Source organism: Pholis gunnellus (genome assembly GCF_910591455.1).
Source record: "Pholis gunnellus genome assembly, chromosome: 5".
NCBI classification, from domain to species: Eukaryota; Metazoa; Chordata; class Actinopteri; order Perciformes; family Pholidae; genus Pholis; species Pholis gunnellus.
This window is the reverse complement of record NC_136531.1, coordinates 3626973-3642384: the sequence shown is the minus strand read 5'-3', so window position 1 is coordinate 3642384 and position 15412 is coordinate 3626973. Positions and strand designations below refer to the sequence as shown.

The window sequence follows — 15412 nt, the reverse complement described above, 5'->3', positions numbered from 1 at the left end:
GTTGATTTTTTAATTTTTAATTTTTTTAAATTGTATTACTGTTCTCTGGAGTCCTGGATTCTTTTTTGGTATATATGTATCCATATACTGTATGTATATATATACATATATATATACATATACATTTCTATTTATTTAATTTTTTATTATTATGTAGATATAGATTTTGTATGTACTCTGACCTCTCTAAATACAATTGAAGTGTCACTTTGTACTAGCTTTATGAAATTATTTGTTTATTTATTTTTCTTTTTTCTTTTTCATTTATTAACATACTAGTTTATTCATCCACCTCTCCATCTCTCCATTCATTCATCTCTTTTGTCCTGACATATAAAAAACCCAACTAAAACAACAACTTTATTTTGAAGAGTAGAACCGTAAATGCGATGACTACCGCTTACGTCATCAAGGTGGGTTCTACTTAATACAGGTTGGGCAGGTCAATCAGTGATGGTTATCACTGCACCCACGCGCTCGGGCTCAAGGATGACTGTTTACCGAGTCAGTGGATTTTCTATGGAACATTAGGAAGGAAACCAGGAACCGACGTGACAGAAAAACTCCTCATGCTGTTGCGAAACGTCTGCGTTTCTAATGTGTTTCTAAATAAGACTCGTCGGGTTTTTATTCGTTGAGTTTCACGGGCTGAAAACATGCTGCTCGGTGTTGCGTTCACGGTCCTGCTCCTTCTGATCAGCGGAGTTTCTGCAGGTAAGTGGCTAAACTCACTAACAACGCACTGCATGCTATGTTGGGGGTCTCCACGTGCTTCTGTTAAACTAGAATACTGTTGTTGTTGTTTTTAAAGTAAAAATAGAATGAAATGAAGTATGTGAAGTAAAAGTGACACTTATAAACTGATGTTTCACTGTTTATAACTCAACATTAGGTGGACCCTGGTCATTCGTTAAAGTTTTCTGTAACACTGGTTTAGTAAAACCAGTGTTCAATTAAAATGAAAGATAAAATGTGTTTTAGAACATATTAAATCCTTTATTTAAACACTCATTAGACTCATTGTTCTTCTCGACAATTCTAGTTTCTAAATACTTTTGACTTTTTCTAGATGTTACGAACAACATTTGTTAATTGATTCGTCAGATAACGATTGATAGATAAATCCATGATGGAAATAATGCTTTTGTTACGAATTTCAGGATAATTTGAGTGACACTGCATATAAATGGAGAGTTATAGATGTGGTTCAGGTCCAGAGGTTGTTTATGACCATTTTATAATCGGCTTAATAAGTAACCAGACCGAATATCTGTATTCAGAGAGCTGGTGCTCACATCATTGGATGTGTTACTTATGATTTACATTCATCATCCTAAGAGAAGCTTTGAACAGTTGTTTCCTCTTCAGATTTTAAAGTGAGTGTTTCTGGACGTTCTCTCTGGTGTAATGTGGTTTCTGTGTGAAGATGTGACTCCATGTTGAGAAAGTCTTTCAATGGAAACGGTTTCTGTTCTCCTCCAGAGGTGAATGACGCTTCGGGTCTCATTTCCCCATCCAGTGCTTTCATGTAATTTCCCAGGAACAACAACGAGCCGCTGCAGACGCCGACTCATAAGTGAACTTAGTGAAACAAAGGTTGTGAAACATGTCGGTGTGTTTGCGGAGCACATTGTGAAAGAAAGCGTAATTTACTTGATTGATAATATCGGATCAAACTGATTAATGATATCAATTTCAGATTAGAAAATAATGACAAATGGCTGATCATGTGATCACCTTCTACGTAAATGGACTTTGTGGTGACACTTTCTATGACGTCCATATCTATAACGCGTTATAAAGATGTCTTATAATCTGACAATAGCACTGTATAATATAGTTATGAGCACTCACAATAATCACAATGCGTTATAACAATAATCATAACGCATTGTAAAGCATTTTAATTTCATTTTCTGAATGCTTCATAATTGCTGCAAGGATCAGAGTTTAAATAATTCCAATAGTTGTAATACATTAGAATCTTCTATAAATCAATATCATCTCTGTTATTATGCATTATAATGTGATTATAAGTTCATCTTAGTGGTATTTGTTTTTACTTAAAGCAAACAATTAGAGCAATTTATAATCACATTGTAATGCATTATAAATAGATTATTATGCATTTCAACTATTGAGATTATAATGCACTATGATTCTTGCCAAATGTATTTATAGAAGTTAAATAATAGATACACCAGAGCACCACATGGCCAAACGTATATATTCTTGTGTACTTTAAGTAAAGAGCTGCTTTTCCTGGTTTGTTCTCAGCTCCATTAGAGGAATTTTAATTCTACAGCAGATAACGACAGACGGCAGAGTTCTTCCAACTTTGTTTCAAAGGTTAATAATAATAATAATAATATTTTTTTTTGTAATTGTGACTCCGAGTTTTCAAAAAACTTCAATAAGCAAGACTAGATAAATTATAATGGAATATCCCTTTTCACCCGTCTCGTCTTGAAAAGCTCTTTGGGTTTACGAGATGGATTGAGAACATTTAAAACGTTTTACGACACCCATCTCGTACTCACTTTGACTATGAAGTGAGAACAGGGGAGCTGAGAAGAACGAGGGCGGACTCTGGAATGCTGAAGAGCAGCCAGACAGGTGCTAAACATACCTGTTGTGGTTGTTGTTGTACTTTTACTTCCTTATTGTTGCCACAGCGCCGTCATGATGTAGGGCAAAAGGCTAAAGCATTAAAGGTGTTTTCCCTGGCTATAATAAGATGGTGAAGTGAATTTATCTGTGTACGAGAAGTAACACGTCTGCTCAGATATGTTTTGATTTGCTTGGATGTATTATGACATAAATTATATAATTTACCAAAAAACAAGTGAAATACGATTGAATTAACTCTTTTCTCTATTTCCTGTATGACGTTCTTAACCACGAGTAAGGGTGTAAGAAACTATGTATAGTTAATTTATGTTTAGTGATACTGTAATAATTAACGTGCAAAGTTTCATAACAGACGGCGGCTCAGATTAATATGAAAGCAGTGGTGTGATGTTGGATTACAGAGAATGTGATGAATGCAGACCCCGCTGCTGCATTAAATAGTATGGCGGTGTGCCCTTTATACTACGACGGCTTCTCTAAAATGATATTTTTTGAAAGTTGTAATACGTCACAATATATTGAATTGTAGCCTCCACATCCTGATGCGTATCGTGACTCTGAGCACTTACTGGAGTACTGCAGGAGCATTACGTTTGTTCGTTGTTCAGGCAGGAGGGGACCACAGTTGACGTCAGTTTCATGTCTGTGCATTCAGTAGAGAAGGTTAGCTTAGCGTAGCTTAGGACAGAAACCAGCTAATGCTGCTAACGTATCTTATCATATCATATCTTCCAACCAATGTTTCTTTTGCATTTTGCATCCTTTTTATTCAGCGTGTAGAAATACAAAACAAGACCCGTGGCTCAAATAAAGCAGTTTGGTTCTACTCTACTTATCACTCCCTCCAGTAAATACACGACGCCTTGGTTCTCTCAACTGATGGATTTATTCTTCCTCCTACTTCTCCGTCCACCGTCGAACTGTTTAAATCACATTTAGACATACAAAACAATCAGACGTTTACATTACATAAAAACACAGTTTGCGCGCGAATGTGCGCAATGGCGAATGTACATAAATAACGTACCTCACTGGCTGCACACAACTGAGAGGGAAATGAGTCCACTTGAAACACGAAAGATGATCCCTTGAAACTTGAACTGAAAACTTAGTTGACTTACTTTACTTTGTTTACTGACTGACTTACTGACTGACTTAAGACGCTTCGCGCCCTTCTGCTGTCACTGTGCCACGGTCAAACACGTCCCGGTACAACACAGCAAGCAACAATAGTTCCCCCCCTTTTATACAAACAAAAACCCATTCGCATTAAAAACAAACCTTACAAATAACGACATGTAAACAAACATACTAAACAATGACATAAATAACCTTATGGCAGTTAAACTCCCACCAAATCACAATTTTTGGGATTTAACCTCACAAAATAACTATCAAATCTATTCTGCTTCAAGCAGTACAACTATCTTTTGTACAGGTCTATCAAGATAGACTGGCTTAGTGGTGCGTTTACCCTGGTTATCTAAGGTTGAGTCACTCATAAAAAGTTTCACCTTACTGACTCTTCCATCAGCGCTAGGGTACACCGTTCTCCCACCATAAGAACCTCAGGTAGTCTTGGTCTTCAGGCCTTACATGGAACTGATGGAACATTCGCTCCACATCACACATAATAGCAATCGGGCCCTTGCGAAACCTACAAAGAACTCCCACCAAGGTGTTGGTGAGCTCTGGCCCAGTAAGAAGGTGGTCATTCAGTGATGTGTCTCGGAACCTTGCTGAACAATCAAAGACGACACGTATCTTCCCCGGCTTTTGAGGGTGGTACACCCCGTGGTGGGGAATATACCAGACTGGTTGATTGTTGAGTTCTTCTTCTGGAACCCTCTCTGCATCACCACGAGCAATGATATCTTTCATGAAGTTCATGTAGTCTGAGCAGTATTTCTGGTCTCTCTTGAGCTTCCGTTCCAAGCATATTAGACGCTGAACAGCACATGACTTATTATTTGGTAGATTTGGTCTGTCTTGTTTGAACGGTAAGGGCATTTCAAAATGACCATCTTGTTTGTGTTTGATTCCATCTCTCAGCTTAGTCATGAAGTGGAGATCTTCCTGAGAGACGGTTGCCTCTTCTTCAACTTTTTCACTGAAATCAGATTCTAACACCTTAATTACATCATCAGGACTGATCATTTCTTTGATCTGGGTCTTGTAAACATAGTGAACTTCACTTTTAAGCTTGACTGTTGGTTTGGGTTCAGGCGTTACTTGCCTTACAATGATGCGGTGACTTACTCCAATTGCATCGCTGTAGTGATCTTGTGGTTCGCCATAACTCACGATGCTCCAACCTAGATCTGTTTTCTGAGCAAAGGGTTGGTTTTCTTCCCCACACACAACTTCTCGTGGCATTAGTGCTTGTGGGCAATTGTACCCAATCAGCAGACCAATTTCACACTCTTTTGGCTGCGCAATGTGTTCTGCAAGATGCTCCAAATGAGGCCATGCCTTAGCGGTCTCTGGAGTTGGAATATGTGTCCGATTAGCAGGGATAAATTCACGAGTGTAAGTTGTTGGCACTGTGATCTTCTTAGAGGAGAATAGCCCTCTTATTTGCAGGTTGTTTAGTCTTTTACAGGTTACAATGGTTGCTTTTGACGACATTGTAGATAGTTTTAGCTTCACTTGTTCTGTGTTCGTATCTAGAACGTTAGCCACTTCCTCAAGAATGAATGAAGAGTCACTTTGTGAATCTAGCAGAGCATAGACAAGAACTTCTTTGCTTGAATCACCTTGTGTTGACACGTAGACAGGTACTATCGCTGAAGTCTGTGTACTATTGCCTTCTTGCACAACTCTGTTAGATGTGGTTTCCTTGATGACTTCTTGTCGTTGTGTTGACTGTGGCTTTCTTTCTTTGACAGAACTTGGTTGCTTAGGATTTTCTCTCCTTGTTTCTTGATCTTGGTTTGAACGATCTTCGTGTAGGCATGTGGGATGGCGTTTTGAGCAGATGTCACAGACCATCCGGCTACTGCAGCTCTTGGATTGATGGCCAGGACTCAAACATCCAAAGCACAGTCTCTCACTCAGAATAAACTTGACACGGTCAGCGACTGGTCTTTCAATGAGTTTGCGACACTTGTGAACACTGTGTCCAAATTTCTGACAGAACACACATGTGACTATGTTTCTTTCACTGGTGTTCGTTGTGAAGATCTTGGCACCTACAGTTTGGTTCTTGAAGACCACTGTGGTTTGGTTCTTGAACTTTGCTTTATCAGATTCACCTTGTCGTAATGCATTGTAAGATGTTATAGGGTTGCAAACAATACTAGCTTCCATTGATAGGAATGTTACAAAATAACTAAAGCTAGGGAACCTTCTGTGTTCCAGTTGGTATTGTGTGGCCCTTCGGTTCCATCTGATACTTAACCAATCGGGTAGTTTTGCAGTCAGCCTTTGATTCTCCATATCGTCATTAAGAACCTTTAAACTCTCATTGTGAGCAATAGCAGATTCACAACTACGTAAATAGTCCACAAATTCTCTTAACTCAGCACTCTCCCTAGAGGCTATCTTTGGCCAAGCATGCAATTTGTCTCGGAAGGCTTTGGCAATGACGAAAGGCTCGCCATATCGTTCGTTGAGCACGTCCCATGCTGTGCGATATGAATCTTCTGAATCAATCAGAAAATGACCTTCTATAGCCTTTTTAGCTGCTCCTCCCACGTACTTCTGAAGGAAGAAGATTTTCTCTGACGTTGGAATGTTTTTCCTTTCAATTAGTGTCTGGAAGGAAGACTTCCAATGATTAAACTTGAGTGGATCCCCACTGAAGATCGTAGGCTCTGGAATGGGCAGCCTATTTGCTGATATAGCCTCAGCCAGTACTTTCACAAGCTCTCCCATGTCGTTTTGAAGCACACCTCTTGGAGCCACATCTCTTAGTGGTTGTGGGTACTGATACACAGGGTTCACCTGATTACTTGCTTTCTCAAGCGGAGGCAGCTCAGACTTATGTGGTGTAAGCCTTTGGTCTGGATAGAAGTCCTCTTCATCATAGACGTGAAGCCTTGCTCTGGCTGCATTCAGTCTTTTTAGCTCTTCCAAACGCACAAGCTCTCTTTTCAAGTCCTCTTCAGACTCTTTTCTTGCAGCATTTTCTTCTTGCTGTTTCCTTAAGAGAGTAGCTTCTTGTCTCTCCTTTCCTATCCTACGCTCAGTCTCTTCCATCCTACGCTCAGTCTCTTCCCTTTCTCCTTGAAGACGGCGAGTTAATGCAGCTGCTTCTTGGTCAGCAACTATCCGCTTGTTCTCAACTTCAAGTCTTTGCAGGTTCTCTTGGTGGCACTCTTGCTCAGCCATAATCTTCAACACAGCTTTGGTGGCTGCATACTCGGCAGCAGCTTCTTGTCTTTTAACTGAGGATACATAAGAGCGAGTGGAAATAACCTTGGAACACTTGGAGTCTGGAAATGAAACACTGGAAATTGTAGATGCAAATACAGAACTTGCATCTGGCCAAATCAGCTCCTCCTCTGTTCCTTGAATTTGAGACTGAGCGTTATGTACAACAATCTTGGTGACTGATATGCATTTGTCCAGCTTGCGGCGCATTTCGTGAGCTGGGCTGGCAATCCTTCGATGTTCATCATAAACACTATTCAGTTCAGATAACTCTCTTTGAATAATACTCGTGTATTCTTGTAGGATGTTACTGGGATCCCGTTTAGTTACAGATTTTTTAACCACTTTAGTTAAAGCTTTCCAGCGTTCGTAGATGCTGTCAAAGCGAAGTATTAGCTCTTTTGTCTTGAGCAGGTCTTTTGTAGCGTTGTCCAGGTCCTCATCACTGTCAAGTGAGCTGCTTTTGATTCCTATCTGCATCGTCTTCTGAAATTCTTTTCCTTTTTCTGTTAACGTGCGGACTCTCTCACTTCGTCGAGGCTCTTCAGACTGTGCTGTCTGTTCTACAGCACTAGACTCATCTACCTGCTCTGTTTCTGACACTTGTTCTATGAGTGCACCTACATACTGACTCCCTTTACTTGTTTGTGACATTTTAAATTATTTAACGTGAACTGTACACAGATCAAGTTGTCCCAAATAAGTAGTGTAGTTCACAAAAAACATTTTACAAAAGGCACTCAAGATATTAAGTCACTTTCTCTTAAATAGACCCCTTAAAGTAAAGTAGAAATTGTAAAGGTCCTTAGTGAAACACTTAAATGAGTTTGCATTGAAAGATATTAAACCATTAACAGAAAACTTCTCTCCTAATGCTAGGTTTCTTATATTCACATACACAAACCCTTCTTTTTCTTAAGTAAATTAATTACCTCTTTTTTAAATGATCAGCAGTAACAATAAATCACTTACATTAATGCCTCTTAATATCTTATGGAACACTGTTATGTTAATAGGCTACACACAGCCCCTTATAGTACTTTTATTTTATTTTTTCAATCCTTATGTCACCTTTCAGAACACGAACTTAAGTGTCTGACTTATGGACGTCTTCATGAAAAAACAGATGAACTTGTGTGTCCTTTAACGCTCAACAGTGTCTTATCTGTGATTCCGTCTTGACGAGCTGTCGGGCACGAGCAGGTCCGGGAAATTCACGCAGATCTGAGTTCGACTATCACTCCCTCCAGTAAATACACGACGCCTTGGTTCTCTCAACTGATGGATTTATTCTTCCTCCTACTTCTCCGTCCACCGTCGAACTGTTTAAATCACATTTAGACATACAAAACAATCAGACGTTTACATTACATAAAAACACAGTTTGCGCGCGAATGTGCGCAATGGCGAATGTACATAAATAACGTACCTCACTGGCTGCACACAACTGAGAGGGAAATGAGTCCACTTGAAACACGAAAGATGATCCCTTGAAACTTGAACTGAAAACTTAGTTGACTTACTTTACTTTGTTTACTGACTGACTTACTGACTGACTTAAGACGCTTCGCGCCCTTCTGCTGTCACTGTGCCACGGTCAAACACGTCCCGGTACAACACAGCAAGCAACAATAGTTCCCCCCCTTTTATACAAACAAAAACCCATTCGCATTAAAAACAAACCTTACAAATAACGACATGTAAACAAACATACTAAACAATGACATAAATAACCTTATGGCAGTTAAACTACTGACCGTGTGTACATTTACTGAAGTACTGTGCTTGAGTGCAAATTCAAGGTACTTGTACTTTTTAAGGCTATATTTCCAATCTATGCAACTTTATACTTTTCCTCCACTACATCTCAGAGGTAAATGTTTTTGATTTATTTATTTACTTCTCAGATTCCCTTCCCATCCAGTTTAAACCTTGTGTCTCCAGATGTGTTGATGTCGAGTGTTTGTGATGAACTGAAGGATGAAATGTTCTTTTATGTGATGAGGAAATCCTCCGACTTCTCCAGATGTATTTTTTTAGCTTGCAACTTGTAAAAAAAGTTGTTCCACACCTGTAGTTAATAATTATGATGATAATGATCATTATGATAAATCACAGTCCCACACATAATAGTAAATACATACAATATAAAGCACAACATGCACATCACGAACAACCGATAACATTTCAGTGTGACTGGTGTTTGCATCAGTAAAGGTATGGCAGGTTTATGAGTTCTTTAAAAAGGGAATGAAAAGCATCAGACACTTTTTCTCAATAAATGTATTGGCCATATTTGTAATATGTCTATTGTTGTTCTATTGTTGTATGTTCTTCTATTTTATTCTTACACATATTACAAGTTAAAACACTTTCAACAAGACTTCTATAACAGTCTGTCAAACGTTCCTGCTTTCTGATTAGATAGTATTCTGTGTTGGCTGTAAAAGTGCAACGTTCAAAAAGAGAATTTGGTCTCCAGTTTATTAGGTGCACCTCGATAAGCGTATGCAGTCTCGCACGACAATAATTCCACTCTTCATAAAGGTTCCAATGTTCAGAAATGAGTTTCTTCTTTAGAGATAAAACTTGAACTTCTATTTCTCTTCACAGGGGAACTTGATTTCCCTCCCGTTGATCTGAAGGAGGAGCATTCGGTGGTCGTAGTGAGTTTCACACATCCCCTCCGCTTCTACGGAGCGTCGACGCAGATGGATGAAGCCACGTTTAAATTTACCATCTCTACAGATGAGGTAAGTACAAACGACAACGTTTAAAAGACTTTACCGCAGGAGGCGCTGCATGCGGAGGACGGGAGCATCGATAGCACCATTTAACGTCTGCAGTTGATTACGTACATTAAGGCAATCTTCTTTTTTTTTTTTATGTTACAAGTTTTCATAAATTACCTGTTTGAATGCATTATCTTGTAGATATCTTAATTTGCATTAATTTCCAGAACTGAAATATGAACATTGGCTAAAGTGAGGTTATAATATATGATATGTTGACATGTCGGACTCAAAGGTTTCTACAGAACGAACTTTAGATATCTATTTGAATCACTCCATTAATCAGAAAATACTGTCGACAACCATTAAAGAAATGTGTTTTCTCCATGGTCTTTACTAATACTTCAGGCTATGAATGATACATGAACGAACCCCTCTGTGAAAACAGCCTTTAAAGAGACGTTTTGTAAAATTACAGACATTTTGAAGACACTACAGGTGAATAGGGTCAAACGATTAACCAATAGATATCACCATGAAAGTTCACCAGTTGATTCTTTTTTGTATTACAAGTTTTCGGAAATGTTTATGGTTGATGGTGGGGCATTATCTAATGGTTGCTTTTGGTGAATTTAGGAGAAATCTACAGACGCAAACAGACAAAGTAGTAAAATAAATGCCGAAATGTTTATTTTGGATGTTTTCTGTCCACTTGTCTGAAAGGAGACTAGTTTTTTTTTTTTAACATGAGAAACGATGTTTTTGCCTCTAGTGTCCCTTTTTTAATATTTATTTATATCAACCAACATCTCCATCATTATGCAGATCCTGCACATATCTGGCAAACATTTCCATTCACCACACTTGCAGTTTATGTTCCAGCGACCTGGTCGAGTTCTTCGCTGGGAACCAAAGCGTTTGACAGACAAACTGTCGAGCGTCGCGAACGCCCGATGCTGTGGCGGTGTTTATCATTATGGCCCAGCTAGCGTAAAATAAATGCTTTATTCATTATTTCAATAAAATGCAAATAAGATGAAAAAAAAAAAGGAATGTTTATATTAATTGTCTATGTCCTGTGACTTTCAGGCAGATGTGAATGGGTCTTGCACAGCGCAAGAGAACAACTGCAAACGTTCCGTCTCGTTTCCGGAGGGCGTGGAGAAGTGCGTCACGCTGAAAGGATCGTTTGACGACGTGTCGTTCAGAGAGACGGGACGCATCTGTCTCTCCGGTGAGTCCCGTGCTGCTGGGAAAAGTTCTTCAAAAACGTGTTTGTGAAATGTGTTTGACTCGAGCACATTTCCTTTGCACAAATCAACAGCGTGGACTTCATCAACAGGAAGTGCTGGAAGAAGTATTCAGAGGATCCTTTTATGGAAGTAAAAGTACTAATACCGCATTTTGAAAATACTCCACTACAAGTAGAAGTCCTGATATTCAAAACCTTCCTCCAGTAGAACTTTGTAATCAGCAAAATGTACTTAAAGTAAAAGTACTCGCTGTGCAGTAAAATGTCCCGTCAGTGTTTTACTATTATTAATGTTTCTGGATTAATATCACTGCTGCATTCATGTGTGTGTTGCATTGTAACTCCTTTATATCCTGATGTCTAGTTTACTCTTCATCAATGCATCATATTCTATAAACTCATTATATGTTAGTAGCGTCTCTGTCCTGTGAGAACCTCGTATCTCTTTGTGACGATGCATTTTCCAGCTGATCCAAGAGGCTTTTAAATAGTTTTTTTTTTAGCTTATACCAGCTAATCTTTCCTGATTTCCTGCAGTCCTGTCGCCAAAAAACGTGACGCTCAGCTGCCAAAATGTGAACGTGTCAGTCAGCTGGGAGTACAGCAAACCCAAACCTGGAACCAGCTTCAGGGTGCACGTCGGAGGATCTGCCGGGTGAGACTCAACTCGTCTTTCTTTTATCATTCTTGGCTTAGTTTGATTTATAGCTAAATGTAATTTAAGTTTTGCCCTTTTTTAAAAATTGTGGTTCAAATTATTGACGTACATATGAAATATGTGCGTCAGTCTGATATGATTTAAAACTGCATTTATGTTAAAACTGTTCAGCAATACATGAACCTATTTAGTGCTGAAATTCCATAGATGCAAATTATAATACTGAAGTCAATTAGTGGCGATGGCACAGCGGAAGGAAACATTTGACCTCATTCACCAAATATTCTCACGGAGAAATGTCTTCTTAAAATCCACGAAGCTCCTGACATCCACCAATGTTTTCAGCAAGAATCAAACGCAGATTTAAATCATATTTTCATTACCTTTAGAATGAGCTGTTACATCAACGGTCCTCTTCACAGAGCCATGTTTCTACAGCAGACCAGAAGCACTGGATGCCTCCAAATCCTCCACACCTCCTCCTCTTATGACACACAAGTCATAAGATAAAGTCATTTACTAAGTGAAATGATCTAGCCTCCTTCAGCATCGTGTAAACGTGAGGGGGGGGGGCGAGCTTGTTCAGTGTTTCCAAATGCTGTTCCTTGCGTGACGATCTGATTCAGTGGAATGACGGACTGTGATTCTCATATTTAAGGCATCTCGTGAGCGACACCACAGAGCATCAGTACGATCTGAGCCACTTCGTCTGGGCCTCTGAAGAGCGCTACTTGGGCTTCCATCACGTCACCGTGACGGCCAAAGAGGGCGGCAACCAGTCCGAGTCAATACCATCGAAAACATTCACCTTTAACGCTTTAAAAACGGCTGAAATATATTGTAAGTAACATGTAGTTTTAAAAAAAGTGTGTTTATTTCCCTGCAAATCAGAGGGAAGCCACTACTAGAGTGTGGTTCAAGTTGGAGAAGAAGAGTTCTGAATGGATATAAAACTTGACTTTCTCTTCTCAGGTAAATTAGATTTCCCTCCCGTGGATGTGATTGAGAAGGAATCGGCGGCCACAGTGAGTTTCATGAATCCCCTCCTCTTCTACGCAGCGCTGAAGCAAGCTGCCAAGTCGGATTCTGCCACCTTTGCATTCACCGTCTCTTCAGATAATGTGAGAACAACAACGTTTAATTACTGTATTCGAAGGACGGGTGGGCGACTCGGATCTGATGGAACCAGTTTTGTTCAAAGAGATTCCTTCACCCCAAAACAATAGATTTCAAATTCACAATGCTAATAATATGCAAATAAGATTTAAAAAAAAACAATGTTGATGTTAATCAGCTACGTTGTGTGACTTTCAGGGCGATTTTGAAGGAGCATGCACAGCTCAAGAGAAAATCTGCAAAGTTGATTTCTCATTCCTCGAAGGCGCGAAGTGCGTAACGCTGAAGGGAAGGTTGTTCGACGGGATCGGAGTCCGCTATGTGGAGTTCAGAGAGACGGACCCCATCTGTGCACCAGCTGGTAAGTCTGAACTGGGAAGACTTCTTCAAAAATGTACTCCATAAAAAAAGTGTCTCTACGCTTTTTTGTTTGATGTTTCTGGTTTTAAATAGAACAGCGGTCACATGAAATAAAAAAGAAATCAAGCATGTTGACTTAATAAACAGCATGGATGCTGTTATCAACAGGAAGTGGTGGAGGAAGTATTCAGATCCATTACTCAAGTAAAAGTACTAATACCACACTGTGATAAATACTCCACTACACGTAAAAGTCCTGCATTCAACATCTTACTTCAGGAGAAGTACTTCAGTATTATCAGCAAAATGTACTTAAAGTACTTGAAGTAAAAGTACTCACTGTGCAGTAAAATGTTCGCCGTTAAGAGTTTTACTATAATATGTTTCTGGATTAATATTACAGCTGTATTAATGTGTATGTTGTATTGTAACTACTTTATATCCTGTTGTCTAGTTTATTCTAAATCACTAAATCAAATATTTTTTGTGGATTGCAGAAGTCCACGTGCTCATGCTTACTATACTGCTGTTCGTCTTCGGCATCATAACCAGTGTGATAATAATCGTCGTCTGTAAGGTCAAAGCCTGGACACTGAAGATGCCACCACTGCCTTTGGTAAGGTGTCAAATTGGAACAAAATACATGTGTATTGGTAATGACGTTGCTTTAGTGGTTTTTAAAACCTTTGTCTGTCTCGTGTCTTCTTGTCGCGTAGCCCTTGGTGCCGCCATACCACGAGAGGGAACAGTTGTACGCTCCTGCGTCCGATCCAGACATCTCCCCCGTTACACTGACTGACAACAAACTCTGCAAGAACCCTTCGGTCAGCTCCGTGGAGGAGGAGGACGACCTCCAGGAGAGCGGCGTCGATTACCAGCATCAATTACTCGCCAGACCGTACGCGGAGGGAGGACTTTCTGAAGGATACAGGAGAGACGAGGACTCTGCGGACGACTCGGAGAAAACGGAGATTGTTTCGATGGATTTGGAGGACGAGGCGGAGGTGGGGGGGTCGGGCTACGACCGCCCACAGACTCTCCAGGTGGACATTGGCGATGGAGAAATGGTCACGGGTTACAGCGAGAGGTAACCCAACTGACGAGAGGACTTGATTCGGGATCAAAGTTTGTGTTATCGATGGTTCTAACTCACTCAGGACTACGGCACTCAGGGAGGTGCTGCCTTTTGCTCAAGAGACATCTCGGAGATATTCTTCATTCTGACTACACTGATAAAAATGCACTGACCTTTTTAAGGATATCGTTGGTTTGCTTTGTGAACTGTTTTTGGAGGAAAGAGGAAAAAGCTGCAACACGGGATTAAAAAAAAAGACTACAGACTCAAAGCGGCTCACTGTGACATTCAAAAACACAACCGGGAGATTTTCATCTCGGAGAAAAACAAGTTCCACAAGAAGAACCGGCCACAAGTGGTAGAAGTATCGGTGGTTGTTTGTGTAGCTGCCAGTCATGAAGGGAAGCGGCTCCAGGCTTTAAAAACAGGACAGTTCAACCAAATGACTCACCAGCATCGAGCGGTAATTAACCATGCAGACGTGTAGTCTTAAGGGTAAAAATGTAATCTCTCTTTCTAATTTCACAGGGACTATTTCTTCTGTAGAAAGTAGTTCTGATGGAAACTAATTAGTACCATTTGAAAATAAGAAAATGTTGTTCTGGGTCAAAGACAATTTAACAGTTTTGTTTTCGACGTTGCGAGTTAAACCGCACTCCTTGTACATTCTGGACTTTCCCCCCCCATGACGCATTGTTGCCTCGCTAACAGCGCCACACCTAATCAGTCAATGTATGTCACGTCTGCTGTTGCTAGACCTGCAGAACCGGCTCCGTTGGTGATGAGTGTTTTTCTATTGTGTATGCATCAAGAGTGTTGTTTGTTTACATTGCTTCTGGGTTTTTAATGTTGTGTGAACATCTCTTTTTATACAGTTGCTGTAAATAGATTCAAACAATAATTAGTTTGAGGGTTAAACACCGAAGACAAACATTTTTAACCAGAATGTTCTTCTTTTAATAGGATTTGAATTTATTTAAATGTCTCTACTTCTGATGAGGCTCGTTGGCGTGAGGTGGAGTAACGTCGACGTGTTGCTTTGACAAAAGGTTTTCTGATCCGATCTCTCAATAAATCGTGTGACACGTGATGATCAGCTCACCTGTGGAAATGTGATTTAATCAGATCAACGTGATACTCGCAGGAAGTTTGCATTTTTTAATAAAGAGACCTAAACAATATTGATATTTTCTTTTGTGAACTCTTAACAAGTG

General features: G+C 39.8%; 1 protein-coding gene across 1 annotated transcript; it reads left to right on the top strand.

Annotated features, from left to right (window-relative positions):
• The first annotated feature begins 470 nt into the window (after nucleotides 1–470).
• On the top strand, nucleotides 471–15379 carry ifngr1 (interferon gamma receptor 1). The gene is made up of 9 exons (XM_079159506.1): nucleotides 471–714; nucleotides 9619–9758; nucleotides 10827–10971; nucleotides 11527–11644; nucleotides 12306–12487; nucleotides 12620–12768; nucleotides 12962–13124; nucleotides 13621–13739; nucleotides 13840–15379. The coding sequence occupies exons 1-9, from the start codon at nucleotides 657–659 to the stop codon at nucleotides 14212–14214; spliced, it is 1449 nt and encodes a 482-aa protein (XP_079015632.1). The 5' UTR covers nucleotides 471–656; the 3' UTR covers nucleotides 14215–15379.
• The last annotated feature ends 33 nt before the right edge of the window (nucleotides 15380–15412 follow it).

Coding starts and splice junctions, on each gene's coding strand:
- ifngr1 (XM_079159506.1), top strand. CDS start 657: ATGCTGCTCGGTGTTGCGTTCACGGTCCTGCTCCTTCTGATCAGCGGA. Junction 10,972..11,526: donor GGGACGCATCTGTCTCTCCG/GTGAGTCCCGTG, acceptor GATTTCCTGCAG/TCCTGTCGCCAAAAAACGTG. Junction 12,769..12,961: donor TCACCGTCTCTTCAGATAAT/GTGAGAACAACA, acceptor TGTGACTTTCAG/GGCGATTTTGAAGGAGCATG.